The sequence below is a fragment of the Physeter macrocephalus genome, chromosome 4 (genome assembly GCF_002837175.3).
Source record: "Physeter macrocephalus isolate SW-GA chromosome 4, ASM283717v5, whole genome shotgun sequence".
NCBI lineage: Eukaryota > Metazoa > Chordata > Mammalia > Artiodactyla > Physeteridae > Physeter > Physeter macrocephalus.
Window position 1 is genome coordinate 74,813,056 of NC_041217.1, and position 25,676 is coordinate 74,838,731.

General features: G+C 43.9%; 2 protein-coding genes and 1 long non-coding RNA gene across 9 annotated transcripts in view; 2 read left to right on the forward strand and 1 right to left on the reverse strand.

Moving 5' to 3' along the window:
- PIP5K1A (phosphatidylinositol-4-phosphate 5-kinase type 1 alpha) overlaps positions 1 to 7,704 on the reverse strand; it is a 38,064-nt gene extending 30,360 nt beyond the window's left edge. For 3 of the 6 annotated variants that reach the window (XM_007130458.3, XM_028488837.2, XM_055084320.1), the window contains exon 1: positions 7,246 to 7,704. In XM_007130458.3, coding sequence (XP_007130520.1) covers positions 7,246 to 7,327 — 82 coding nt within the window. In that variant the 5' untranslated portion in view covers positions 7,328 to 7,704. The remainder of the gene's footprint in view (positions 1 to 7,245) is intronic. The other 3 variants (XM_007130459.3, XM_028488838.2, XM_007130461.4) reach the window with 1 other exon arrangement.
- A 4,600-nt stretch (positions 7,705 to 12,304) lies between these two features.
- Positions 12,305 to 22,719, forward strand: VPS72 (vacuolar protein sorting 72 homolog). 2 transcript variants are annotated; one of them, XM_007130447.4, is made up of 6 exons: positions 12,305 to 12,506; positions 15,824 to 15,976; positions 16,155 to 16,269; positions 16,677 to 16,853; positions 21,488 to 21,632; positions 22,133 to 22,719. In XM_007130447.4, exons 1-6 carry the CDS (start codon positions 12,390 to 12,392, stop codon positions 22,518 to 22,520), a joined length of 1,095 nt encoding a protein of 364 aa, XP_007130509.1. In that variant the 5' UTR covers positions 12,305 to 12,389; the 3' UTR covers positions 22,521 to 22,719. The 2 variants fall into 2 exon arrangements, with proteins under 2 accessions (XP_007130509.1, XP_007130510.1); XM_007130448.4 differs by having other exon boundaries at positions 22,153 to 22,378.
- Positions 22,720 to 24,171: 1,452 nt separating this feature from the next.
- LOC114486180 (uncharacterized) lies at positions 24,172 to 25,591 on the forward strand. The gene is made up of 2 exons (XR_003679501.2): positions 24,172 to 24,504; positions 25,005 to 25,591. It is a non-coding gene; the product is annotated as an uncharacterized lncRNA (long non-coding RNA).
- The last annotated feature ends 85 nt before the right edge of the window (positions 25,592 to 25,676 follow it).

The following is a 25,676-nucleotide window of genomic DNA, read 5'->3' on the forward strand; positions in this document are numbered from 1 at the left end:
GCGTACCACCCCACAAAAAAAAAAAAAAAAAAAAAAAAAAAAAAAAGGTACCGAAGGCCTTAACAGAGGAGATAATTGAAACAAAGATATTTTCAGACAGTAAATAGCTCCAAAATATGAGTTGTTGTTCCCCGCCCCCACCCCGCTCTCAGTATGTGGAACAAAACAGAGTTGGCCTTAATACCAGAGCCTCTCCCAGTGCTTTCAGAGCAGAAGCATTTCCGTCGGAGATGAGATGACATCATCTACCAGATGAGAAACTAAGAGGCAGTCTGTGACTGACTTCAATGTTGGAAGTACTCATATAATTTCGGGAGGCTAGAAGTTGGCCGGATGTGCATTCCTCAGACGAGTTTTGCCTGAACGGGTCATAGAGAAGCAATTCCAGAGACCTACCAATACTACTACAAAAATGTGTCAATAATTCCTATATAAAGCAGAAAGAGACAAGCAGACTTTCTGGAAGCAAAATGCTAATTCTTAGAGGGTCTCCTGGTTGATAATATTGAGAGCCAGAGATTTCAAAAGAAGAAGAAAAAAAAAAGAGCAAAAGCAAAAACCTGCACAAAAGAAAAGTCATCAGCCCAGTTGTTTGCTGGACTATCTCAAACAAGCTCTGTGGTCCTCTTTAACTTGAAATACTGAACTTTAATTATACCACTGCATGTAGGAGGCATAATATGTTATCCAAATGAAAATACTCACAAATATGTCTGAAGTGTCAGCCTACCTAATGAGAAGTACTGCTGAGCACAGCTCTAAGAGACAGTGTTAAAAGGAAAAAAGAAAAAGGCACTATTACTATGCCCTCAATAAGAAATAAACCAAGCCAATTAAGAAAACTAAGCCACATCTTAGAGAAGAGCTAAATTTTGTTTCCTAGCAGGTGTCAATTTTTCCTAAGGATCTTCTAGAAAAAATGAGTAAGGCAAGGATGCTCTTAAAAACAAAAGCTCAAAAGCAGTGTGATCTACCAGTCCTGGGGTAAGCTGAGAGCCAACCTGGCTCAGCTAAGAGCCAACTAAGTAAGTAGCAAGGAATGAGCCGCAAATTTACTAAGACCCATCTTGACAATATACAGACTTTATGCAAAGTCTTTGCCACTATTAACAATGTCTTTGAATCTCACTTTCCTAATTTGGAAAATGAGAGGGTTAAATTAAAATATCTCTACACTTCCCTCTAGTGATAATTTTTTTTTAATTTATTTATTTTTGGCCGCGTTGGGTCTTCATTGCTGCGTGCGGGCTTTCTCTAGTTGTGGTGAGTGGGGGCTACTCTTCATTGTGATGCGTGGGCTTCACATTGCAGTGCTTGTTGCAGAGCTCGTGCTCTAGGTGCACGGGCTTCAGTAGTTGTGGCATGCAGGCTCAATAGTTGGGGCTCGCGGGCTCTAGAGCGCAGGCTCAGTAGTTGTGGCGCACGGGCTTAGTTGCTCCGTGGCATGTGGGATCTTCCTGGACCAGGGCTAGAACCCGTGTCCCCTGCATTGGCAGGCGGATTCTTAACCACTGTGCCACCAGGGAAGCCCTAGTGATAAATTTTTGCTTCTAGTTCTATAAGCCAAATTTCATGGTTCTCAGGCCTCAAATATGTATCTCTTAGCAGTAAAATTTTGGTTGAAATTTGTGAAAAAAATCTGAGTCCTTCTTTAAAAGACCTGAGTCTCCTGGATAAGCCAACCCACAGCCAAGAAGCAGTTGAGATTTCTGGCAGATCACCACCTCCCAATTCTATTTCCAAACCTGGTTCTATCTATCTTGAATAAAAGCAGTGGATATTGCTGGCTTAGAATGTACATATTTGAGCTGAGAAAGTAACTTAAATGATATCATAATGAGCATAAATTACCTCAACAATGCACTTCAATCACCTCCCAGACACTAATGCAAGAAAATAAGAGATATGGCCAAGTTACTTCTCTGCCATCCCTTTTATACAGGTTCTTGTCAATGACAACTTGGAGTTTACCAGGGATGTTTATCTACACTGTGCACAGAAAAGCTAATATACTCTAAGCTATTTATATATCCCTAAAATAAAAAAAAAACCTCTTCCCATTCTCTTCCTGTAACTTCCCTTTGCCCACTCCCCATCAACATTACTGATCCTTTGGGATAGTGCTTATTCTTGGTTAACTCCATATTGCTCAGTTTAGTACACAATGCAAATAATAAGATATACGGAACTCCCTACAAGGAATCTGCCCTTCTCTCTCTTTTTACCAGTCTTCTTCAGACTCCAACAATAAGGTGACTTTTTGGGAATCAGATATTTAAAAATTAATACATATTGTATACAGCCATTACAAACAGACTAATTTCACAGGAGAAAGAAAAATGATCAGTAACAAAGTTGAAAAAGATGGAGGGGTTGAGAGAAAAAAGTTCACTTCAAACAAAAAAAAAAGTAAAAGAAACAACAGAAGCTCATAGGAGATATGAATGAAACAGAACCAACACATATGTACAAACTAAACAATGTTCTCTTTTGATAGGAAAGGGGGGAGGAGTGAAGCACAACGGGAAATGAACTAGGAAGGGGTTTCCTCTAGGAAACACCATCAGTCCAAACACTCTCTCTTTGAGACTGAATGATGGGCTGGGGTTTGGAACACAGAGAAACAGAGATTCTCTCTGCCGAGCTATCAGAAACAGCATACTTCCTGAAGTATACTTGTATCCTTGATCAAGAGGATACACCCAGTAAAAAGAAGAAAGAAACTGACAACTTGGGTCTTTTTGCTTTCTTCATGTCAAGTAAGAATATCCCAAAATTCTAGAAAAGAAAATATCCAGCTTAAATGACAAAATACCCCCACACACTTTCCTTCTCCCCAGTTCTGAATTTGGCCTGGTGTTATCGCTGTTGTTCACTTCACAGGCTATAGTTTCCATTATTTATTATCAAAGAAAGATAGACTGATAAAATATTTAACAGCTAGTAGCCAGCACATATTTAAGCAAAGTTATTAATCAGAACAGTTTTATATCAAACCAAAACAGCACACAGAAATTAACAAACAAAACATAATATGTATTTTGATATTCAAAGCTAACTTATAAGTAGTACACATTACCAATTAATATCAGATACTGGATACCTAATAAGTCTATATAATTATACTTGACAGTGGGCTTGAGCAGCCATGGCAGAAATAAATGGATAATTAAGAACAATGACATTCTAATGTCAGTTTTCTGGCAAAATCTACCAAAGGGACAAAAGAAAAAAGGAGGGGGTAGGTGGGTGTAAACCCTCTGCGGAGAAAGCAAAAAGAAAAATGTCTCCCTACTTATAAAAAACCAATCAAAACGAAACCTGGTGATATTCTGCCTACATGGCATTCTGTTCTATCTTTACATTTCCAAATTTCATTTTCTCACTCCAATAAAGTGGCTTAAGTTGCTTTATTTTTCACTAGTATGGAAGAATTGAAGGGAAAGCGATCAGTCTACAAATGGCCTACACTGTACCAAAGAACACAGACAAAAAACCCCTACCATTTGGAGTTATCAGATTATAGCATACATTTACTGGTGGAGCTCTGCTGAGAACAAAGCCACCAGAATCAAGGACTGATAAGACTGGCTTTACTACAAAAGTTCCAAGTAAAAATCTTCTCTCCTGTGTCTTCCAGGGTCTCCCTCAGTAGTTAAGGGAAAGTCAGAAAAGGAGCTGTAAAAGTTACCTCCAAATCATTTGTGCTCATGATAAAATCATTTGGTGACGTGTGACAATTTCAGAAATGTTCTGGTCTGAAGCAAAAGGAGCTATAAGTTCATGATCTTCTAAGGTTTCAAGGGCTTTTTCTTAGGGGAGTCACACATGATTTTATCACACAGCTCTTATTTCAGGGGAGCAAAGGACACCTCAACACTAACTTTACTTTTTAACTCCTCCACTAACTTCAAATCAAGTCTCCAAAACAGAAACTCTTTACTCCCTTCCTGGTGGTAAAAAGGTGACTCAGTGGCTGAATTTCAGACTCTTGATGGACTAGTCAAACTGCAGACAGGGGGCTCTCTTACACTGGTGTGACAGATGGTCGCACTGTCAACAGCACCTTATCAGGGCTGATTTTATTTTTTAAGTGGTGCCACTGTCCAAATAATGAGGATAGGAGGGAAAGGAAGAGAAGGAATACATTTCCTTTAACACATGAAACAGCTGACAGCAAACTGCCATCACCTTTTCTTAACCAAAGTTTAAGAACAAGCACATGATGATGGCTGCTGTAAACTGATATTCATTTATAATTGCCTCCCTCCCACAAATCCAAACATGGTAATTACTCCAATGGGAAAAGATCTCTCAGACATCTCTCAAATATCTCTCAGAGTGAATGCTTTGCTCTACCTTCTGTATTTCACTTGTCAGCAGCTTAAAAGACCAGCTCTCGCTTAATGGTGAAATAATATAGACAGGAGTTTAATACTGGCAGGGAACAACTGTTCTAAATTACCTGTCCTTCCTAATTTGAATACCAAAAGATTTTGAGCCTCCAAAGGTTATGAGTGACTTATCTAAAACATCAATCTGTCCCTGAATCCTGACATTCTTATTTTGTATCCACTTTCAACACTGCCAGAGAATCTTGCCTTTAGGATTTCAGTTTCACCAATATTTGAGTTCAGCTAAACACCTAAGGACAGTAACTTGGTTTTAGGATGATTAAAACACAAACACACACAGTCCTACCTTGAATTTATACAAAGCTAGCCTTTAACAATTTAGGAAATCATAAACCATTGTTTATTCCTGCCAACATCTTAACTCCCCTGGTACCATCCCGACAGAGCAGCACTCCCCTCCAATCACAAATAAAATACATTCTCAGTAGCCTTTTTTGCATCAGAATCAAACATCCTCTTCAAAAACATATCCTTGAAATGAAATATTCTATTAAATTAAATTCAGTAAGCCAAAACCTAAGTGAACATGAAGATACACCAAAAAGTCAACACTGCCTATCTGCACACGATAATCCCATGTTTTCAGAAATATTTATGAGAATTTTTCTTAATTTCTTAATCCATTTCAGTATTTGCCAAAGAAGCAGAAAAGGAGGGTGTTAAGAAACAAAAGTAAAAAAAGGAATCTAAGCTATTTATTTTTAGTCATGTTTATATCTTGACTTCACATATGAACACAGTAGAGCCAAGAAGGAGCTGTAAAGTCCACTAAAATCTAATCTTTGATTTTCTGGTGAAAACACAATAGCAAAAAACATTTATTCAAAACACAATAGCAAAAAACATTTATTCAATCTGAATTACATCCTGCTAGTCCTCGGATCTGGCAGAAAATATAAAAACAGACAAAAACATCAAACAGTGACATCTAAAATAGATAGTAGGACTTCCCTGGTGGCGCAGTGATTAAGAATCCGCCTGCCAATGCAGGGGACACGGGTTCGAGCCCTGGTCCGGGAAGATCCCACATGCCGCGGAGCAACTAGGCCCGTGCGCCACAACTACTGAGCCTGCGAGCCACAACTACTGAAGCCTGTGCGCCTAGAGATCGTGCTCCACAACAAGAGAAGCCACCGCAAGAAGAAGCCCGCGCACGGCAACGAAGAGTAGCCCCCGCTCGCCGAAACTAGAGAAACCCCGCGTGCAACAAAGACCCAAGGCAGCCGAAAATAAAAAATAAATAAATTAAAAAAAAAAAAAGATCAACCTGGTTTCTAATACCTGATTTGATAGTTAAGTCTGTTTAATGACTGTACACAACCATTCTTCTTTCAGCACTGGGGGAGGGGGAGACGAGGCTTTAAATTGAGGAGCTGCTGTATTAAAAACACTGTCATTTTAACTTTATCCTTCTTCACATTTAGAATGCAACATGAGTTGTTCTGGCCTGCTAATCCTTTATAGGAAAGGTAAAAATCACCTCTCAAGAAACTAAAAATAGAAGTACATAAATAAAACTGCAGTTTGGAAAGAGATATTTGTGACTAAGTATTTGCTCATCTGAACTGGAATATGAAAGGTGGAACCCTCTATTTAGTCAACTCAAGATGGGAAGGATGCAATCCCAGGCCTAAGGAAATGTCAATGTCTCAGGTAAAGCATCCATCATGTGGCAGCCTCTCCTGTTCACAGTGTAGAGGCAACAGTCACTGTGGAACCCCAGGCATTTCTGATGGAAGCTCTAGAACAGTTTCTGACTCAAACTACCCCCCACACACACACAAACCCCAACACCACACATTTTCCCTCCTACACACAATCTGTTGCTTTTCTTGTGGGTTCCTCACCCCTCCTCAATCTTCAATAGCTTCTAACCACTTTGAGCTATGTTCTCTGGCTCCCTTCTCCAAGTGCCAATGTCGTGCCTAATCATTCCTCCAGTCCATTTCCTATTATGCAATATGCGCCACTGCACTGAGAGCCACCCCCACCCCATCCTTCTCAGACCTAATTCCCAGCATCACCTCCCTCAACCTTTACTGCAAATCGAGACGCCACCGTTCCGCCTTCTCCATCTGTTTTCAGGGTCTTTTAGCCCTGATTTTCCACATTCCTCAGGTTTTCTTCAAAACCTCCCATTCCTTCCCAAAGTTGGGCAGTCTAGAGATGGGAGTCTCCAAAGGAGGATGTTTGATAAAATGTGTACGTGTATCTGTGCGAGCGCACGCGTGTTTGGGGGCGGGGGGCACGAAGTGAGAAGGAATGACGCATTAGGGGAAGGCTCTGACTAAAAAGACGGCTCCAATAACTCCCACCCCCAACAAAATCCACAATTCCCTAACTCCCCAGCAATGGAAAGCGTTCCATAACGCTTCCATACCTTTTGAGTACCATGGCTTCTCTTCCACAGTTTCACCCAATTAATCCTGCAATCAACTTGGATTCTACCTGCCTCTCACACTACGTAATTCCTCCCTACTTATGAAGCCTCCATTTACTCTACTTTTCTCTACTCCCTTCGGTTCCCTTTCTGTTGCCTGCCTACCCCCACCGTCAATCTCCATCCCTTCCTGACCCTACTCCTTCAAAGCCCTCAACCCAGTCTCCTCGAAGCCAGCCAATGTTCCTGACAGCTTCCCTTTTCTCAGTCAAATCCATCCTTTCCTCACACTCCCCCTGCCAGCTCAGAAAGCTAGGGAAGCCTAGTTTTCTGTCCTCCTTACCGGCAACGACTCGGACATCCCCAACTACAGGTGCTCTTCCTGGGTCTCGCTCTTCCTCCCATCGCACAGCTGTCAACAGCCCCCAGCCCACGCTCCGCCCTGATTACCTGAGGACGAGGTGCAGGGAGGGACCCCGGAATCCGCGGATGAAAACCCGACCGCCGACGACCCAGAGGAGGCGGACGCCATCTTGGCAGCCCCCTCCCCCTCAGCGGCCTCGCTCCCTTTCAATCCTCTTCCTCTTCTCGGAGTCGAATCTTCCCCAGGTCTCTTCACAGAACCCGCGTTCTGCGGGCCACCTCCCCGCCCCCTCTCTCAGATACGTCGCGCCGGCTCCGGGACCAACTCAGGGCCGCACCATTCGACGGGCATGGGGGAGAACTCTCGTCTCGCACCCTCTCCGCAACTTTAAGCGCTTTCCGCGGGAGCTACTTTCCCCTTCACAACAGAGGAAACTCAAGCCAGCTGCCGGGACCCCGCGTCCAGACTAAACCACACCTAAAAGAACAGGGTGGGGAATGAGAAGTCCCAGCGGAGCGAATGCCCCCTCCCGCTCCTCCCTAGCCACAGCCTGTTTATCGCCCAACCCCACCGCTCCACTCCCGGTGACCAAGGCAATCCAGGCATCGCGCATGCGCCCAACCTTCTCCTCCGCGGCCCATCCCCATCCAATGGGAGAGGAGGGAGGTCCCTAGAGAAGTCAAGCCAATCAGGAGGCTGCTCATGGTCACATGACGCGGGTCCCTCGCGCCCTAACAAATCCAAGGGTCGAAGACGGCGCGCCCCTGTCTACGGTGCCTCGGTGAGTCAATCTACGTTTGACTCTTTGAAGGGACTAGGTTGCGAAGTCTGAGCAAGGCGTCAGAGTACGCGGGGCTGACCCTTTCAGTTCACAGCCCAGGAAGAACTCCCGATAGAAGCGCCGGTGTCAAGTCAAAGACGTTAAACAGTCGAATATCACAAAACATCACATTCCACCAAGTATTCTTCCGGCTTTACTGTCTTGTTTACCATTTAGTTAAACATGCGTGCATGTCTTGCCTTCCTCTGAATGATATTCGAAACAGATCTACACTTTGCCTCAAACGCAATACTGGGCACAGTGATTGAGTTGAGTAAATATTTGATAAATGAACGAATAATGTCCACTTATTTGATAAATGGACAGGAATAAAGACCTATCCAAAAGGGCCACGGAAGGCGATCAGAAACCTAACACAATCTTCCTGTGATCCAAGCCCTTAGCCTCTCTCACTTACCTATGCTCCAAAGGGCCTGGAGACTCAGAGAAATTCCCCATTCTAGTCTAGTCTTCGTACTAATCCCGCTCAATTTTAACAAAATACCCTGGAGATTATGAACCCTGATGGGGATATGAAGACCTGACTATCTCTCTGAACAGACTGTAAGCTGCTAGAGAGCAGTTTCACCCTTGTATCTCCAGCTCCTCCCATGACGTAAGTATGTACATAGTAGGGGCTCAATAATTATTCGTGGAATGAATACAGGAAGAGGAATGGAGGGAAAATCCTGGGTGTTACAGCCCCCAACATGGGTCTGATTATCCTCTATCCGGATGTCTTCTGGGTCTTCGAAAGGGAACATAGGCCCTGAACGTCCAGAAAATATCTCCAAGCATTTACCTCTGCCTTCTACCCACTGCCTCATCAAGATCTAAAATAATTGTTTCCCTGCTGCCACCTGCTGGGTTATTCATCTTCTTTTACGTACTGAAGGTAGACAAACTTCAAATGCTTGGATTACCACTTATAATTCCATAGCAGTGGGATTGTGTAACATTGAAGTATTTTATGATTCTGATTTTAATATTGGAAATAGACCAATAAAACCCTGACTTACCAAGGCGGTAAGTCAACAGGGGGATCTTCTCCCTCAGATTTGATCTATGAATTAGATTTCAGCCCTCCTGAAAGAAGAGACCCCTGTTTTGTAGTTTCTTAGGGGTTTTTGTTTCTCCTTTATGTACCAGAAAATAGCTACTATTACTCCTACCACCTTGTATTATGTCAGCCTGTTTGCTTGTTCGTCTCCCTCATAAGACTGTGAACATTTCAGGGCAAAGGTTACATCTTATCCATTTTTATATCTCAGACATCTAGAATAGTGCCTGGCACAGAGCAGGTGCCCAGTACATGCTCCTGAATATATGAATGGGTGAAGGCAAAATTCAAAAAGTGGGGCTAGGGGTGTTTTCCATATTTTTCCCAAAACCTTGTCTTTGCCTCCACTCCCAGTCAATCCCTGGGGTGGCCTCTGAGTCATAGAGCCACTCTTCCCCAGTAACATTCCTGGCATAGCAGTACTGGGGTGACGTGGCAGGGTGTGGAAGCAGGGGCAGAACAGGACACATTGGCTTGGTGTCCCCAAGGAAATGCAAAAGGGAGTTCACCAATATATCCTTTAGAAAGGGGGGTGGCAATCTGGTGATCTCAAAATAGAGCCACACATACAGACTTGAAGGAAATTGTGTATACACAGACACACACAAACACACACATCCTTACTAAAGTGACCTTCATGTCTTAGGACAGTTCCTAACGTCAAAATGGAGTGGCTAGGTCAACATAGAGGCAAAATAAGAGGATGGGTATCTTATTCACTCAATTAGTCATTATTTCATTCATTCATTGAATTAGCATTATTTAGCCTCAACTACATCCTAGGCACTATGGGAATTCCTGGTATACACAGATGAAGATAAAGTCCCTGGCCTCAAAAAGATCACAGACTGGGGCTTCCCTGGTGGCGCAGTGGTTGAGAGTCCGCCTGCCGATGCAGGGGACACGGGTTCGTGCCCCAGTCGGGGAAGATCCCACATGCCGCGGAGCAGCTGGGCCCGTGAGCCATGGCCGCTGAGCCTGCGCGTCCGGAGCCTGTGCTCTGCAACGGGAGAGGCCAGAGCAGTGAGAGGCCCGCGTACCGCAAAAAAAAAAAAAAGATCACAGACTAATGACAAAGACAGACACAGAAATGATTAGAATAAAACATAATAGGTGCCATCACAGAGTATGCACAAATGCTGTGTTTTGAAAACCATATTTTCAGAAGAAAAAATGGGAAGAGAAGTTGATACACTCTTTTTTAAATTAATTTTTATTGGAGTATATTTGCTTTACAATGTTGTGTTAGTTTCTGCTGTACAACAAAGTGAATCGGTTATACACATACATATATCCACTCTTTTTTAGATTTCCTTCCCATTTAGGTCACCACGGAGCACTGAGTAGAGTTCCCTGTGCTATACATAGGTTCTCATTAGTTATCTATTTTATGTATAGTAGTGTATATATGTCAATCCCAGTCTCCCAATTCATCCCACCTCCCTCCTTCCCTCCTTGGTAACCATAAGTTTGTTTGCTACATCTGTGACTCTATTTCTGCTTTGCAAATAAGTTCATCTGTACCATTTTTCTAGATTCCACATGTAAGTGATATTATACCATATTTGTCTTTCTTTTTCTGACTTACTTCACTCTATATGACAATCTCTAGTTCCATCCATGTCGCTGTGAATGGCATTATTTTTTTTAATGGCATTATTTTGATACATTCTTTTTTAAAATATTTATTTTATATTTTATTTGGCTGCCTCAGGTCTTAGTTGCGGTATGCAGGATCTTCGTTGCTGCGTGTGGGCTCTTAGTTGCGGCATGTGGGATCTAGTTCCCTGACCAGGGATCGAACCCCGGGCCCCCTGCATTGGGAGCGTGGAGACTTAGCCACTGGACCACCAGGGAAGTACTGATACATTCTTGGTAATACCACAAACTATTTGAGATTGGAAATATTCCCGAGGATTTAGGAGGCATGATCCCAAGGGTTATAGGAGCTGTGACTAGGAAGAGAGGAGTGGGTGTTGAGAAGACTCCACTGTCTTATAGAATTGGAATTTTTCCAGATAGACAAGAAAGGAAAGAGATTTTTTTTTTTTTTTTTTCTGCGGTACGCGGGCCTCTCACTGTTGTGGCCTCTCTCGTTGCAGAGCACAGGCTCCGGACGCGTAGGCTCAGCGGCCATGGCTCACGGGCCTACCCGCTCCGCGGCATGTGTGATCCTCCCGGACCGGGGCACGAACCCGTGTCCCCTGCATCGGCAGGCGGACTCTCAACCACTGCGACACCAAGGAAGCCCGGAAAGAGATTTTAAGGAGAAGGAAAAGCATGGAGGCATGACAGTGAATTGGTGTCAGGGAAATGATGCTAGAATAGGATGATGTGGCAGGAGTTGAGGCTATGAAACGCAGGGAGAGGCTAAATTATGAAGGACCTTGAGTGCCATGTGAATAATTATCACCTAGGGACTTCGCTGGTGGCGCAGTGGTTAAGACTCCACGCTCCCAATGCAGGGGCCCTGGGTTTGATCCCTGGTCAGGGAACTAGATCCCACATGCATGCCTTAACTAAGAGTTCGCATGCCGCAACTAGGAGCCGGCAAGCTGCAACTAAGGAGGCTGCCTGACGCAACTAAGACCCAGAGCAACCAAATAAATAAATACAAAAAAATTAATAATTATCACCTACTAAACATTTATGTGCTTACTAAATACGGTGCTAAGCAGTTAACAAGGATTACATTTCTTAATCTTCTCAACCACCTTAAAGGGTAGGTATTATTATTAGTCCCACTTTACAGATGAGAAAACTGAAATTCAGCGAGGTAAAGCAACTTGTCCATAGTCACACAGCTAGAAGACCTTAAGCTCAAACGCAAACTCAGGTCTGGCTGGCTCTAAAGCTGTGCTCTTAACCACACTACTGTTCTGCCACAAGGATTTTGGACTTTATCCTGTAGTTGACGGGGAGCCATTAAAGATTTTTGAGCAGAAGAGTGACAAAATCTGGGTTTTTAGAAAGGTTTCTACTGACAGCAGAGTGGAAAACGTACTGGAGCAGAGGGAGACTGACCTCTTCTAAATGAAAATTTCTAGACTCCCAAATTCTGTACTTGGGCTAGTGGGGCTCCTGGTGTCACCGAGTGGAGTCATTCCACAGCCCAGATGGGCGCGCGAACTGGGGCGGGGAGCTTGGGGTGGTCTCTACGCAGGGGTGGGCGGGGCTGAAGCTTTGAGAAGGCCTAGGGGATGGACTAGGAGCCTCTCGACGCTCTGCTACTTCTGCCTGTAGGCGACCGACTTCCACCGCCCGCCCGCAGGTAGTGGTGTCGAGCACCGAGCCCAGAGAACGGTGCTGGGTGAGGGGCTGCTGGTGGCAACGCAGTTTGTGTAGGCGATATGAGCTTGGCTGGGGGCCGGGCCCCCCGGAAGACCGCGGGGAACCGACTTTCTGGGCTCCTGGAGGCAGAGGAGGAAGATGAGTTCTACCAGACGACTTATGGGGGTTTCACAGAGGTAAGAGCCGGGCCCAGGAAGAGGGAGGGAAGAAAGCTAAAAGGAGTCTTGACGAAGGGAGAAACCTCGGACGAAGAAGGGGGCAGGGAAGAGAGAGGAGCCCTGGTAGCTGATCCTCGAGATGGGGTGGGCGAGATGGGGGGATAAACTGGAGTCCTAGAATGGGAGCCCTGGATGGGCTTGGAAGGGTCAGGAATGGAGAAGCTGTCCGGAGGACCCCAGAGTGTGGCTGAAACCTACTGTGTATTTCCCCAGTTGTGTCTCTAAGTGCACTTTTGACGTGTCTAGCATATGCCAGGCACATCGTCGTCACGCGGTATATACATGTTGGCCCACTGCCTGGTTATTAACGTGAAATATAGAAAGGAACCTCTCAAAAGAAAATTAGAGGGACTTAGCCTACTCCTTTTTCAGCTTTCAGATTTCGTTGTATAGATGTCTTCGATAACCGTTCCTTGATTGTCCTAAAAAGTGTCCCCGTATATTTCCTTCATAAAACATATTTCAATTTGTAATTAGATTTGGTTGACTTATTTGCGTATACTTTCCCATTAGATTGTAAGCTCTGTAAGGTCAGAGGTGGTCTGTTTTGTTCAACAGTATATGTCCGGTGTCTGGATTGAGTTGGCACTTGTTAAATTTTTATTGATGGAATCTATCCATTCTTTAAATGTTTTAAGCGCCTAGAGCAAGCCAGTCACCGTAACAGGCTCTATGGAAACAGAGAGAATTAAAAACACCTCTTTATCTTTACATATTCCAGACTCCAGTGGGGGAATTAGCTGAGTTAAGTCAGTTAAAATATTGTGTGATAAGGAGTAAAATAAGTGTTAAGCGTAGGGTGCTGTGGTAACACATGGGAGCCAAAGTTGTTGTTTGGGATGGGCATCCTTGAGGGACATGATGTCTGAGCTGAGGACAGTATGCAAAGCAGGTCTTGGGTGGATGAAGAGCAGTAGGACTGGAAGCAGGGAGAGGAGGAAGGTTAGTCCAGCGAGGGGGTGGGGCAGAATATGTAAAGGCACTGAGATCCCTGTCTGGAGCTCGCACACCTACTCTCATTCTCCAGACCATGAAGGAGAATAAGAGTTAGAGGGAGTAGGCATGGGCCAGATCCTGTACGGCCTTGTGAGCCATGTTAAGGAGTTTTGCTCTTCATTCCAAGGACTGAGAGGATTATTTCATGATTAGATTTGTACTTTAGAAAGATCACACTGTAATGAGGAAAATGATTTGAAGGAGGCAGTGGGAGTGGAGAAACATGGAGAGGAGGGTTCAAGAGAAATTAAGAAAATAGAATCCACAGGACTTCGTGACTGATTAGGAATCATTACTTACACAGCCCTGACCAATTAGTTTAAAATAGAACCTTCCCATCCCTCCTCCAAAGGCCATTTTCCTATTCCTGTCATTTTACGAGTTGTTATTTAATATGTACCCTTCATGCTTCCAAAAAGCATTTAAGGAGGCTTACCATATAAACAAAAAGTAGGAACAGTAAAAATAGAGACAGATCAGAAGTAATTGTACCAGGAGCCTCTGCTAAAATGATAATAGCAGTTGATATTAAATTTAGCCGTGACTTTCCTGGCAGCCAAATCCTGAATTTCTTTTTTTAGTAAGAAAGAAGCATATAAGTTCTTTAAGAGAGATAAACTTATTCAGCATTAAACCTAGGGAGAATTGTATCCTTATATATAAAGTAACAGGGGTTTGGTAGATGTTGTAAAAACATTCTCTTATCTAGTCGTGTCTCTTAATGACCCTCGATAAAAGCCAAAGGAATGGTAGTAAATACGTAACTTAGTGAAAGCATTTCAATTGGGCACTAAGCTAACGTGTAGTTGAACTACTACCCTCTGGTGATTTGACTTAATACCAGGTCAGGGCTGAGGGGATGGATTAATGTGTTCCCAGGTTGTCTTTCACAAACATCAGTTGGGAGGAAATGATGGTCATCAGTGCAAGACTGAACGCTGGCTAGCTTGGAGTGTCAACTATGTTATTTGCTTACTTTGGCACCATGTGTACCAAGATTAGCCCATTTATCTCATCATTGACTGAAGAGAAAGCCACATGTTTGAGGTGCAGCCCTGCCCAATTAACTCTCCTGCCCCCAACTGGTTTTTTTTCCTCTTTCCTTTCCAGTGTGGCTGCCGTTTTAGCCCTAGCTTGTATCACCTCAGGCCTTGGCTCTACTCCATGTTCTCTACTCCAGCGCATCCGACCACCTCCAGAGCTTTCTGAAACACCCCTTGTATACAGTTTTCCCCTCCCCCCAAATCTTCGGTGGCTTCCCATTATAGATAGTAGTAGTACCCAACTATTTTTCTGTCCCAACTCACCTGAGGAATGAGACATATTTCTCGGTAAATTTAGTTTACTTCAACAGAGATGATCAATGCTGGGACAAGTAAGGAGAGGGAGAGGATTGAGAATCACTGGCCTGCAAGTTAAAGTCATAAGTTTATTAGCCTGACATTTAAGTTTCTCTACAGATTGAATGCAACCTTCTTTTCAAATCTTGTCGCTCTATAGGGCAGTCAGTTAATGTAGGAAGGAGGCTGTACTGGAGCCAAAAGCAGTCAGCTAGGAAGACTTCTTGCTAGAGACAAACCTTCTGCTTTACTTAGGTCTAAATGCTTATTCTATCAACATGTTATACACATTCCTGCTTCTGCATCTTTGTTCCTGCCATTTGATCTGCCCATGATTCCTTCTTCCCTCTTGGTTATCTAAATACTACCAGTATTTTAAACCATGGCTCAAGTCCTCTTCATTCTTTAGAGTCTAAAGCAGGGTTTAGTAAACTATAACCTGCTGGCTGAATCTGGCCCACTGCCTATTTTAATCTGGCCCTTTACAGAAAAAGTTTGCCAACCCCTGTTCTAAAGGAATAAACTCTAAAGTTTAGACCTTCCCAGGCCACCTATTCATAGCAGGTTTACCTTCCTCTGAACACCTGTAATGTTTTATTGCCTTTGGTAGTTTATATGTTGCCTTGTATTAAAACTTCCTTTTATAATTATGCTGTGACATCTACTAGACTGTGAGACCCCTGAAGGTAGAGATCAAACCATATCCTTTTGTACCCCAGCACTTAACACAGTGTGCTACAGGAGAAGGGCAATCAATTAATGTTAGAAGGGGTGGTGCTGGAGCCATCAGCTAGGAAAGCTTCTTGCCTGAGGCAAATGAAAGGTTGGGATGGGAAGGAGAGTGGGGCAGCCCTTATCAATAAGCAAAGGGATTCTCTTCCTCCTGGAGGGGCATTAATAACTGATGCCAGTGAGAGCCTCATCTCTCTGTGTCCTCAGGAATCAGGAGATGATGAGTATCAAGGAGACCAGTCAGACACAGAGGATGAGGTGGACTCTGACTTTGACATCGACGAAGGGGATGAACCATCCAGTGATGGAGAAGCAGAAGAGCCAAGAAGGAAGCGCCGAGTAGTCACCAAAGCATATAAGGTGCAGGGGAGGCCTGGTTTTCTTGGACTTCCTTAATTTGTAGTCTCCCTTTCATCAGGTCCCAGTTGTCCCCATACCAATCTCATTTCCTACTGTGCTGGTTTTCTCTTGCTAAGAGCTTCATCTTGTTTCTTCTATTTCTTCTCTTCCCTGGTGTCTGATTCCAATCTGTCCCCAGGAGCCTCTGAAGAGCTTGAGGCCTCGAAAGGTCAGCACCCCAGCTGGTAGCTCTCAGAAGACCCGAGAAGAGAAGGCGCTGCTTCCACTAGAACTACAGGATGATGGCTCTGACAGTGAGTGGGGATGTTTGGGTCAACTGACAAAATTGAAATATGGTGATAAAATATTGTATTAGTGTTAAGTTTACTGAAGTTGGTAACTGTACTATGGGTATGTAAGGACAATTCTTATTCTTAGGAAATATACACCAAGTATTTAGGGGAAGAGAGCCATGATGTGTGCAACTTAACTCACAGATTATTCAGAAAACACACACACACACACACACACACACAGAATACAAATAGGGCAAAATATTAACAGGTGATCTGGTGATACATGAGTGTTCTTTGTACTATTCTTACAAATTTTTTGTAAGTTTGAAATGATTTCCAAATAAAAAGTTTTAAAATTACAAAAAAAAATACAGAGGAGGTAGACATGAATTCAAAGATTTCTCCCTCTCTTATTTTCTTCCCAGGTCGGAAGTCCATGCGGCAATCTACAGCTGAGCACACACGACAAACATTCCTTCGGGTACAAGAGAGGCAAGGCCAGTCACGGCGGCGAAAGGGGCCCCACTGTGAGCGGCCACTGACCCAGGAGGAGCTGCTCAGGGAAGCCAAGATCACAGAGGAGCTCAACTTACGTTCACTGGGTCAGTCTGTGGTTTTCAGAACAGTGGGTAGAGGGGCTGAGGAGCATGAGAAAAACTGAGACCTGGAGGACCCAAAGAACTGGAAAGATGGAGATTTGGGACAAGGGAATCAGAAGAAAGAAATGGGGAGAGTATGTGATTAGGAGCAAGGAAATAAGCAGTTTTGAGGGCTCTGAAGAACAAGTTATATTGAAGTACTTTGGTGTAAAATAAGAATCGTATAGAACTCAGTTCAGATCCTAGTTCTGCTGTTCATTTGCTGTAAGACTGCAGGCAAATTACTTGCAACCTACTTGCATCTTTCTCTCCTTGTTCACAAAATGGGGTGATGATTCCTACTTTAATGATCATGAGAATTAGAAATTGAGTAGAATCAGTCAGTTCATGGGATACATTGCTATAAAGTAAAAATTCTTTAAAATCTCTTCAGTTTATGTGCTATTGGGCACACAGTCATGTATGGTAATATATTGTACAAAAACATACATTTCTTTGAAGGATGGTGAGGATTCTCAGATCATGAGAGGTACATGAGAAATTGAGGGAACAGCAGATTTCGTACCTCCCATCACATGCTCACTCTGGGGCATACTTTCATTGAGTGAAACAACAGGTGAAATCTCCTACAACATTTAATTTGTTATTTCTCTCTCTCTGAATCTCCCTCTTTTTTGACTAAGCACATATAATTGAACGTGTATCACCCAAATACAATTTCACTGTGGAGTAGAAGATTGTTTACCCAGAATATCTGGACCCAACTCATTTCAGTTTAATGATAGTTTTGAAATATAGATAACTTAACTCCAAAAGACCATAATGACTGAGAAAAGATTTAATTCATTTCCAACATTTTTAGGATGTATTCTCATGACATTTTTTTTTAATATATTAGCTTTAAAATGGGAAATATAACCTCTGTCTGTATAATGGCAATGCCGCGCTTTAAAACAGTAGCTATCTCTTAAAACATATAAGTGACTGAGAACCATCACAAATAACGTGGTCACTTGATGTCACTGTAATTACAATCTGTATCCTTTGACTACATTGATTGTTTCAGGCCACTGTAAAGAGAGTGATTCCCAGGCTTCTGATATCAGTAACTGACATAGGAGATCCTGGAGGGGCTTGTTTGGCAGGAGAAAAAATAATAAGTTCATTTTTGAACATGTTGGATTTGAAGTGTCTATGAGCAATTCATGCAGTGCTGAGAAGTCAGTTAAATACACGAAATCTGATGCTTGGACAAGGTATCTGGGCTAGAAATATAAATTTGGAAGTTTTAGAATATGAATGGTAATTGACATTGGAGTGGATGAGATTACCGAGGGAGAAGAGTAGACAGAGGCTCAAGAAGGTCCTGCAGACACTAAAATGTAATGGTCTCCTGTAAAAGGAGGAGCTTAGAAAAGAATCTGAGAAGTGGCCAGAGAGTGGGAAACTCCAGGAGAGTTTGTCATAAGAGCACTAAGGAAAGAGACTGTTACAAGAGAGTAGCTGCTGAGAGCTGCTGAGACACCAGTGAAGAGAACTGAGAAGTGTCCATTGGTTTTGGTGACATGGAGGTCAGAGATGACCTTCGCACTTTTTGGGGACCAAGCCATTTGGAAGTTGGTTGGGAAGCCAGACTTCTAAAATTTGGCCATGAAGGGTAGGAGAGGGAACAGGGAGGTCTGGGGTCAAGGTAGAGTTTGTCATTGTTCTGTTTTATTCAAAGATTGGAGAGTGTGTATTTTTGGTGAGATGCAACTGAAAGAATTTAAAGACAGAAAAGAAAGAAAGGATTGTTAGTAGTGTAGGGTTTTGGAGAAATGGGAGGCTGGGTGGGAGCTAGGGCATGGGTGGAAGAATTGGCCTCCATTAAGAGGAAGGAAGGAAGGAAGGGTGGCTCATAGTTGTAGGGTTGTAAATCCAGAGCAGGACAGTGCAGTAGTTTTCATCTGATGTCTTTTAGGCACTGTCATCTCTCAGGTGTTGGGAATAGAGTTGGAAGCTTGAGAGTGAAGACTGTTTGAAATACTTGTGGAGATAGGATCATCTGCTGGTGTTGGCGGGTCTGTTGAAGTTTGGGACCATGAATTTCTGGGGTTCCACTCTACCTATTGTGTAACTTTTCTCCAGTAGCACTCAGCAATCCAGGTCTGGGTGAGGGAGTTCAGACTGACAAGAGAATGACTGATAGATTGAGGAACCTAAGCTCGATTTAAAAAGGAAAACGAGGGGCTTCCCTGGTGATCCAGTGGTTAAGACTCCGCGCTTCCATTGCAGGGGGCATGGGTTCAATCTCTGGTTGGGGAACTAAGATTCCCCCATGCTGTGCTGTGTGGCCAAAAAATAAATATAACAGAGGGTTTAAATAAATAAATAAATAAATAACAAGGAAAATGAAGGCTGGAAGGGGTGATAGATAGAATGAAGAGATATTCAGGTATTAGAAGTACTGAAGACCTAGAAGAACAGAGGTATCTAGAGTGGAGCAAAGAGACCTGAAGTGTGGGGCCCAATAGGACACAGGCACATCCTGCCCAGGATGTGAGAGAATAATCAGCCTCTACCAGAGGAGAGTGTTGGCCTCTGTGGATGACAGGTTTCCCGTAAGGCAAGTTTTGGAAGGCATGCTTATAGAGCAGGAGTTACAGAGGGTACAGGGAAGTGTTCAAGTGAAGGGTTGGAAGGTTGGCTCAAGAGAAAGAAAGCAATATTAGCAACCAGAATTCAAGTACAAAAGAAGTTAAATCACTGGGGGTGTGGGGGGATGGAGGGGGGGCGGGTGTGTAGTCCAGAGGACTCTTCTGCTCTTACTCTATCTAGAGGATTGTGTTCACAGTACCCACGTTTAAGGAGGACAAAGGGACCAGGAATATTTAGATCTGTTTATACATTAACAAATCTTTATTGAATTCCTGTAATGTGTGGAATGCTGCGTGACCGTGATAATGTATAGGTAATATGAGTCACAGTCACTGCCCTTAAGGAAGAGACATATATACCAACAATGAACCGCCATAGAGCAGTGTCACCGGGTCCAGCCAGGGGAACTGTGGTGAACTAGAGAGGAGTGCCTGAAAGGAGGAGCAGTTACTCAACTCAGCTAATTGTTGCCCTGTGAGAATACAGACACAGGGTTGCCAGATTTTCTTATTATTTTTAAAAGGGACCAGAAATCTCTGTATTTAAATGTAATTTCCTGACTTTTAAATGTCAGCAACTAATTCAAAATTTTCTTTAAAACGCTATACAAATCAAGCAAAACACATAAGGGAGCTGCCATCTTGCAGCCTCTGCCATAGACTGTGATAAGTACAGGAATAGAAGAGTATTTTAGGCACAGGGGTGGCAAAGGAGGGAGTGACTCAGAACCATGCTGTATGAGGAATGGTTCAGTGGAAGGGGTGTTGTGATCAGCCTGGAGAGAGATGGACACTAATTTTTTTTTTTTTTAACTGGGGTATAGTTGCTTTACAATGTTAGTTTCTGCTGTACAGAGAAGTGAATCAGCTATATGTATACATATATCCCCTCTTTTGGATTTCCTTTGTATGACAGTCTCTAGGTCCATCCACGTCTCTACAAAAGACCCAATTTCGTTCCTTTTTATGGCTGAGTAATATTCCAGTGCATTTATATACCACATCTTCTTTATCCATTCATCTGTTGATGGTTGCTTAGGTTGCTTCCATGACCTGGTTATTGTAAATAGTGCTGCAGTGAACATTGGGATGCATGTGTCTTTTTGAATTATGGTTTACTCAGGGTATATGCCCAGTAGTGGGATTTTTGAGTCATATGGTAATTCTATTTTTAATTTTTTAAGGAACTTCCATACTGTTCTCCATAGTGGCTGTATCAATTTACATTCCCACCAACAGTGCAAGAGAGTTCCCTTTTCTCCACACCCTCTCCAGCATTTATTGTTTGTAGATTTTTTGATAATGGCCATTCTGACTGGTGTGAGGTGATACCTCATCGTAGTTTTGATTTGCATTTCCCTAATAATTAGTGATGTTGAGCATCTTCTCATGTGCCTCTCGGCCATCTGTATGTTTTCTTTGGATAAATGTCTATATAGATCTTCCACCCATTTTTTGATTGGGGTGTTTGTTTTTTTGATATTGAGCTGCATGAGCTGTTTGTATATTTTGCTTCATGGACACTAATTTCAACTATTTAAAGGACTTTCAAGTGGAAGACAGGTTAGACCTGTGTCCCTTATGGCCTTAAAAGGTAAAACAGTGTCAACAGGAAGTATGTTTCAGCTCAAAATGGGAAAGAACTCTAATGACTAGAGATGCCTGAAGATGCGGTGCACTGCCTTGATGGGAGCAAGTTGACAGGGCAGTAATGGAGGGATATCTGGGGAAATGAGTAGGCTCTTCATCAGAGGGTCCCTTTCAACTCTGAAGTCCTACAGTTCTGAGTGGGTGAGGAACCAAGCGGACCTAAGAAATGATGAGCAGAGAGGATGTGAAGAGGGGCAAGCAGAAAGCTTATGAAATGCTTGCGGGCCTTAGAGGACTTTCATGATTGGCTTGGGTAGGCAGTGACTAGACAGCCAGGAAGATAAGAGACTGTAGGACAGAACTGGGGTTTGGGAAGACAGGAATTGACCATCCCCTCATTCCTTCCTGAAGAGACATATGAGCGGCTTGAGGCTGACAAAAAGAAGCAGGTCCACAAGAAGCGGAAGTGCCCTGGGCCCATAATCACCTACCATTCAGTGACAGTGCCACTAGTTGGGGAGCCAGGCCCTAAAGAAGAGAATGTCGACGTAGAAGGGTGAGTGAGTGAACCTCAAGGGGAGAAGAGGAGTGCAGTTTCTCCCTTCTGTATTCAGCTTGTGTTCCCTCAGCCCCATCTCACTTGCTTTCCTCACACAGCTCTCTAACACCTGAGTATCTTTCAGATTCCTCTTCCTGTCATCTCCTATTTTTATTTTAGCCTCTCTCTTCTCCTTTTCTGTTTTTCCATCAAGCTCTGCTTTGTTTTGTCCTATCACTTAATAGATTCTCTCAGAATGTTGCCACCCACTGCCGCCTCCTCTTTCCTCACCTGTCTGATCTCTTTATCAGTTTTCTCTCCTCAGCTTTTTTAAATTTTTAAATTATTTATTTATTTATTTGGCTGCGCTCAGTCTTAGTTGCGGCGTGCATGTGGGATCTAGTTCCCTGACCGGGGATCGAACCCGGGCCCCCTGCATTGGGAGAGAGGAGTCTTAACCACTGGACCACCAGGGAAGTCCCTCGGCTCTTTGTGTTTTTCTCTGTCTTTTCCCTCAGACTTGATCCTGCTCCCACAGCTTCTGCAGTGACTCCCCGTGCTGGGACTGGACCCGTCATCCCTCCTGCTCGCTGCTCACGTACCTTCATCACTTTTAGTGACGATGCGACGTTTGAGGAATGGTTTCCCCAAGGGCGGCCTCCAAAGGTCCCTGTTCAGGAGGTCTGCCCAGTGACCCATCGCCCTGCCCTGTACCGGGACCCTGTTACAGACATACCCTACGCCACTGCTCGAGCCTTCAAGATCATCCGTGAGGCCTACAAGAAGTACATCACTGCCCACGGACTGCCGCCCACTGCTTCAGCCCTGGGCCCTGGCCCACCACCTCCTGAGCCCCTCCCTGGCTCTGGCCCCCGAGCCTTGCGCCAGAAAATTGTCATCAAATGAAGGGATGTCTAGTCCTTAGAAACCTCTTTCCTGTCCTAACTTGGGGCTCTTAAGTTAGGGCTGTTAAGAAGCCTGCTTCTCCCCTTTGTCATCACTGATCTTTGTCCAGCCCTTCTCTGTATTTCTTTCCCTATCTTTTCCCCTAGTTCCTACTGCTTTTGTTTGTGTTTTTTAATCTAATAAAATAGAAAGATCCCTTTTGTCTGGTGTCTAATCTAGGTTGGGAGCAAAAAGTATTTGTGAATGTCTGAGTATATATGGGCCTTTATATTTGTTTGATAGCATTTACTATGAGTTGCCCTTTTTACTTATTTATTTTTTTAAGGGTTATTTTTATTTTTTGGCCATGCTGCGTGGCTTGCGGGATCTTAGTTCCCTGACCAGGGATTGACCCTGAGCCTTCAGCAGTGAAAGCGCCGAGTCCTAACTGTTGGACTGCCAGGGAATTCCCAGAGTTGCCCTTTTCGAATTGTAAAATATTCATTCCTCCAACAGTTTATAAACCTTAAATTTAGATACCAAAACAAAATCCTTATACTCACCTTTATATCTCTGTATAGTCACTGCTTTGAATATAGCAGGCACCAAATAAGTAGGAACTGTGTGGTTCTCATAGAACTCGTTTCTAGGACTCGGGCTTGTATGAAAGGGAGGAGGTGCCATGGCTCTTAGTGGCCACTAGAGGCTCTCAGGGCTGGGCAGGGTATGGGGGGATAATGGCCATTCTGACTGGTGTGAGGTGATACCTCATCGTAGTTTTGATTTGCATTTCTCTAATAATTAGTGATGTTGAGCATCTTCTCATGTGCCTCTCGGCCATCTGTATGTTTTCTTTGGATAAATGTCTATATAGATCTTCCACCCATTTTTTGATTGGGGTGTTTGTTTTTTTGATATTGAGCTGCATGAGCTGTTTGTATATTTTGCTTCATGGACACTAATTTCAACTATTTAAAGGACTTTCAAGTGGAAGACAGGTTAGACCTGTGTCCCTTATGGCCTTAAAAGGTAAAACAGTGTCAACAGGAAGTATGTTTCAGCTCAAAATGGGAAAGAACTCTAATGACTAGAGATGCCTGAAGATGCGGTGCACTGCCTTGATGGGAGCAAGTTGACAGGGCAGTAATGGAGGGATATCTGGGGAAATGAGTAGGCTCTTCATCAGAGGGTCCCTTTCAACTCTGAAGTCCTACAGTTCTGAGTGGGTGAGGAACCAAGCGGACCTAAGAAATGATGAGCAGAGAGGATGTGAAGAGGGGCAAGCAGAAAGCTTATGAAATGCTTGCGGGCCTTAGAGGACTTTCATGATTGGCTTGGGTAGGCAGTGACTAGACAGCCAGGAAGATAAGAGACTGTAGGACAGAACTGGGGTTTGGGAAGACAGGAATTGACCATCCCCTCATTCCTTCCTGAAGAGACATATGAGCGGCTTGAGGCTGACAAAAAGAAGCAGGTCCACAAGAAGCGGAAGTGCCCTGGGCCCATAATCACCTACCGCCATGGCTGCTGAGCCTGCGCGTCCGGAGCCTGTGCTCCGCAACGGGAGAGGCCACAGCAGAGGGAGGCCCGCATACCACAAAAAAAAAAAAAAAATAAATTAAAAAAAAAAAAAAATAAATATATATATAAAAAAAAAAAAAAAAAAAAAAAAGAAATGATGAGCAGAGAGGATGTGAAGAGGGGCAAGCAGAAAGCTTATGAAATGCTTGCGGGCCTTAGAGGACTTTCATGATTGGCTTGGGTAGGCAGTGACTAGACAGCCAGGAAGATAAGAGACTGTAGGACAGAACTGGGGTTTGGGAAGACAGGAATTGACCATCCCCTCATTCCTTCCTGAAGAGACATATGAGCGGCTTGAGGCTGACAAAAAGAAGCAGGTCCACAAGAAGCGGAAGTGCCCTGGGCCCATAATCACCTACCATTCAGTGACAGTGCCACTAGTTGGGGAGCCAGGCCCTAAAGAAGAGAATGTCGACGTAGAAGGGTGAGTGAGTGAACCTCAAGGGGAGAAGAGGAGTGCAGTTTCTCCCTTCTGTATTCAGCTTGTGTTCCCTCAGCCCCATCTCACTTGCTTTCCTCACACAGCTCTCTAACACCTGAGTATCTTTCAGATTCCTCTTCCTGTCATCTCCTATTTTTATTTTAGCCTCTCTCTTCTCCTTTTCTGTTTTTCCATCAAGCTCTGCTTTGTTTTGTCCTATCACTTAATAGATTCTCTCAGAATGTTGCCACCCACTGCCGCCTCCTCTTTCCTCACCTGTCTGATCTCTTTATCAGTTTTCTCTCCTCAGCTTTTTTAAATTTTTAAATTATTTATTTATTTATTTGGCTGCGCTCAGTCTTAGTTGCGGCGTGCATGTGGGATCTAGTTCCCTGACCGGGGATCGAACCCGGGCCCCCTGCATTGGGAGAGAGGAGTCTTAACCACTGGACCACCAGGGAAGTCCCTCGGCTCTTTGTGTTTTTCTCTGTCTTTTCCCTCAGACTTGATCCTGCTCCCACAGCTTCTGCAGTGACTCCCCGTGCTGGGACTGGACCCGTCATCCCTCCTGCTCGCTGCTCACGTACCTTCATCACTTTTAGTGACGATGCGACGTTTGAGGAATGGTTTCCCCAAGGGCGGCCTCCAAAGGTCCCTGTTCAGGAGGTCTGCCCAGTGACCCATCGCCCTGCCCTGTACCGGGACCCTGTTACAGACATACCCTACGCCACTGCTCGAGCCTTCAAGATCATCCGTGAGGCCTACAAGAAGTACATCACTGCCCACGGACTGCCGCCCACTGCTTCAGCCCTGGGCCCTGGCCCACCACCTCCTGAGCCCCTCCCTGGCTCTGGCCCCCGAGCCTTGCGCCAGAAAATTGTCATCAAATGAAGGGATGTCTAGTCCTTAGAAACCTCTTTCCTGTCCTAACTTGGGGCTCTTAAGTTAGGGCTGTTAAGAAGCCTGCTTCTCCCCTTTGTCATCACTGATCTTTGTCCAGCCCTTCTCTGTATTTCTTTCCCTATCTTTTCCCCTAGTTCCTACTGCTTTTGTTTGTGTTTTTTAATCTAATAAAATAGAAAGATCCCTTTTGTCTGGTGTCTAATCTAGGTTGGGAGCAAAAAGTATTTGTGAATGTCTGAGTATATATGGGCCTTTATATTTGTTTGATAGCA